The sequence below is a fragment of the Homarus americanus genome, unplaced genomic scaffold (genome assembly GCF_018991925.1).
Source record: "Homarus americanus isolate GMGI-L3 unplaced genomic scaffold, GMGI_Hamer_2.0 scaffold40856, whole genome shotgun sequence".
NCBI lineage: Eukaryota > Metazoa > Arthropoda > Malacostraca > Decapoda > Nephropidae > Homarus > Homarus americanus.
The window spans coordinates 975,436-977,927 of NW_024734615.1; the positions used below are offsets into that span (position 1 = coordinate 975,436).

Here is a 2,492-nt window from a genome sequence, read left to right on the forward strand (position 1 = left end):
AGTTAGTTTCTGGGCTGACTGTAGACACAGGTACCAGGTTATCTTATCACATGTAAACCTGAGTTATCTTTCAGCTGCATGTGTCGTTTAACAACTGTCTGGGAAGCTTACATATTATTATTATTTGTTCCCAAACATCTAATAAACATTATCGCTTGTTATTATTTGTACAATAAATTTACCATTATTGTTATTATCCAATGTTTCTCTTTCATTAACCGAATTCATAGTTACAAAATCTTTGTTATACTAACAACAAACAAAAAATTCCTAAATTATAATGAGTAATATCTTCTTATTATCTCGCTGTAGAAAATTATTGCGTTGAGATATTAAATATTTTTATTTTCTAGTTTGGTCAGATCCTATTCTTGTTATTCACCTCGTGTAGGTGTAGTGAGCGATCAGCCTTACTTATATTGCCGAAATAATTTGCACATAAGAACAAACGATCTACTGTTCATGCCTTTCGTCCTAATTTCTTTATTTAACTGAATGGCTTGTGATAAAGCTTTCAGCAAACCGAGCTGATAAAACTTGGCGAGGCTTGTTACTGTACATTTCTTCAGTATTTCTAAGAACTACCTCTCACTCAATTGCACATTGGCTTGGTGTGTCTGATAAATTAATCTTATCTGTGTCCTAAGAATCTGATGTTAACGATGATCATCTTTAAATTGAAATTAAATTCTGTGGTATTTTTTAAATTATAATGAATAAAATACATACAGTACCACCAACAGGAGTATAACATTCAGCTGACTTCCATTCAGTGTTTCTGTTTGGTGTGTTAATAGAAATAATTCATAATGTCCCTTTATTCTTAAAATTTGTGTGATGTATAAAACACAAAATGATTTTATTTAGTTGTTTTTGAGATTAATGGTTGATGTTCAATAATAGCTTAGATACATTACACGCTTAGAGATTTAAGTATAATGAATATATTCATATACGAAATTAGTTTTACCAAACCATTTCAGTTTTATAAAAACAGATTTGTTGGTATCAATCATTGACCTAATTTAACAACATTCTAAGAGTGATCAGTTAACGCGTGTGTTTCTCGATCCAGTCAATAAAATGTGACACCTCGGTGTACACACCTGGCGCGTGTGGGCGGGCACAGCCAGCACCCCAGGATACGATGCCAGCCAGGTAGGTCGATCCAGTGTCATTACAAGCCATAGGTCCTCCAGAGTCACCCTGACAGGCGTCCTTACCTCCTCCTTCATAACCAGCGCAAATCATATTATCTAGAATATCAGTTTGGCTATAGTCGGCGCGACATTTTTCGTCTGTCATGATAGGGATGGTTACCTTCTGCAGAATATCGGGGCTTTTGCCATTCTCACTTAATGAGCCCCAGCCTGTCAGTATGCAGTCGCCAGTGGCTGTATACTCTCTCTCAGGTAAATCAATGGCACTGACGTACTCGTTGAAATTAAGGGGCTCGGACAACTTAAGAAGGCCGATGTCATTGTAGAGGTTGAAATCATCGAAATTCTCATGTAAGATAAGTTTTGACAAAACAATACCTTGTTCTGTACCTTCATCCTTTTCCAAGTTGAGCTCACCAGCCACGACCTGACGGAGTTCCATAGTTACAGTATCTTTGACATCAATATATTGCATTGTGCACAAGGTGCAAAGCCTATGCACTAAACTTTTTCAGATGACATTCATAAATTAAAGTATCACTAAACAGAAAAATTACGCATTATTTGAACAGTTACTGACTTTGGGAACTATAAGTTAACTAATATGATAAGGACTTACTCGGAGATAATCTGGGTTGTCGTATTTCTCACCATAAACACAGTGGCCAGCAGTGATGGCCCAATTTTCATTGTAGATGGAAGCACCGCATAAGTGGAAATTCACGCCGTAAGAGATGTCCTGATAGCTTAGCATGTAAGGAAATTCACCAAGCGTGGCATTAGTTCCACCTACTATTTTGTAGTTACCTTCGCGGAACCTGATCCTACGTGACGGGGCGGCTGTGGGCAGGAAAGTTCATGAGTATGATGTGATGCTTGGCTCCACGTTAAACATTGTGACTAGAATATTGAAATTCTTTGATGGAGATTTTTTCAAGCTGATGCTATGTTCAATACACGATAAAGCAAGTTTAGAAAATTGAGAAGAAAGAGCGAAGGCGGATCTTACCGAGCGCCCCGGCAAGGAACAGATAGAGTACAATCGTCTTCATGGCTGTTCTCTGACAAAGATCCCAACTGCCATTTATACCGGCTATCCCTGGGTTACCACAAGCCTTATCTCTTTGTGAGTTTGGTAAATGGTAAAAAATATCTTCATATTTTCTACCAACATCTACGCTACAGTATATGTTTTCTTTCTACCAATAACTACAGTAGATGTTTTCTGTGTCGTATTATGATATGCACAGACCATATGCTCGCCCTTATAATATCTCATACACCTTTAACCTCTCTTGTTCGATGGCCTAACCGGTAACCTCTTATCTCAGT

At 37.5% G+C, this 2,492-nt stretch overlaps 1 protein-coding gene across 1 annotated transcript; it reads right to left on the reverse strand.

The window, feature by feature from the left end:
* Window positions 1-696: 696 nt before the first annotated feature.
* Window positions 697-2,272, reverse strand: LOC121870351 (trypsin-1-like). The gene is made up of 3 exons (XM_042372141.1): window positions 2,170-2,272; window positions 1,780-2,000; window positions 697-1,587 (listed from the first exon to the last, which is right to left on the reverse strand). Exons 1-3 carry the CDS (start codon window positions 2,210-2,212, stop codon window positions 1,051-1,053), a joined length of 801 nt encoding a protein of 266 aa, XP_042228075.1. The 5' UTR covers window positions 2,213-2,272; the 3' UTR covers window positions 697-1,050.
* Window positions 2,273-2,492: the final 220 nt, after the last annotated feature.